We start from the raw sequence: 457 nt of genomic DNA, 5'->3' as shown, positions 1-457 counted from the left end.
TGACGGGTCACTGCTGCAGCATCCGCGGGTTATGCGGGAACCCGAAAGAATGGCATCTAGGCTCTGTGCCATTCGTGTCGCTGATGCGGCTAGTGCCTAATGTCCAGGACAATCCGACTTTGACTGCCGCGACGCATAAGACAGGCACATCGGCTGCAGACGGGATAGTGGACCGCACTTCAAGGACCCCAAGCGTGACTGAGCAGCCTGTTATTCCCAGCTCCGAAGTCAGCCTAGACGGCAAGGCTTACAGGTAAACCTGAAGTTTCCGCAAATGAGTTTTCGCAGCCAAGCCTGTTTGGACAAAAGGTGGAGTGGGGACAGATGACGACCGTCATGGAAACACAAGCGTTGCGGATTAGCCCCAGATGTGGCAGAAGCACCGGTAACTCCAGTATATGGACAACCAGACCCTGCAGCAAGTGACTGTTTGTTTGCGCATGGGTTTTGCACAGAT

The 457-nt window shown here is 54.5% G+C and overlaps 1 protein-coding gene across 1 annotated transcript in view; it reads left to right on the top strand.

Moving 5' to 3' along the window:
- The window catches only part of EMH_0095780 (Pyrophosphate--fructose 6-phosphate 1-phosphotransferase subunit beta, related), a gene marked incomplete at both ends in the record, with an annotated part of 813 nt that extends 556 nt beyond the window's left edge, over positions 1-257 (top strand). The window contains one exon of the mRNA XM_013502289.1: positions 3-257. Coding sequence (XP_013357743.1) covers positions 3-257 — 255 coding nt within the window. The remainder of the gene's footprint in view (positions 1-2) is intronic.
- Between the last annotated feature and the right edge of the window lie 200 nt (positions 258-457).

The sequence above is a fragment of the Eimeria mitis genome, genomic scaffold (genome assembly GCF_000499745.2).
Source record: "Eimeria mitis Houghton genomic scaffold, Emh_scaff8773, whole genome shotgun sequence".
Taxonomy (NCBI): Eukaryota; Apicomplexa; class Conoidasida; order Eucoccidiorida; family Eimeriidae; genus Eimeria; species Eimeria mitis.
Note: the sequence above shows the minus strand (reverse complement) of the source record. Positions and strands in the feature narration are given on the sequence as shown.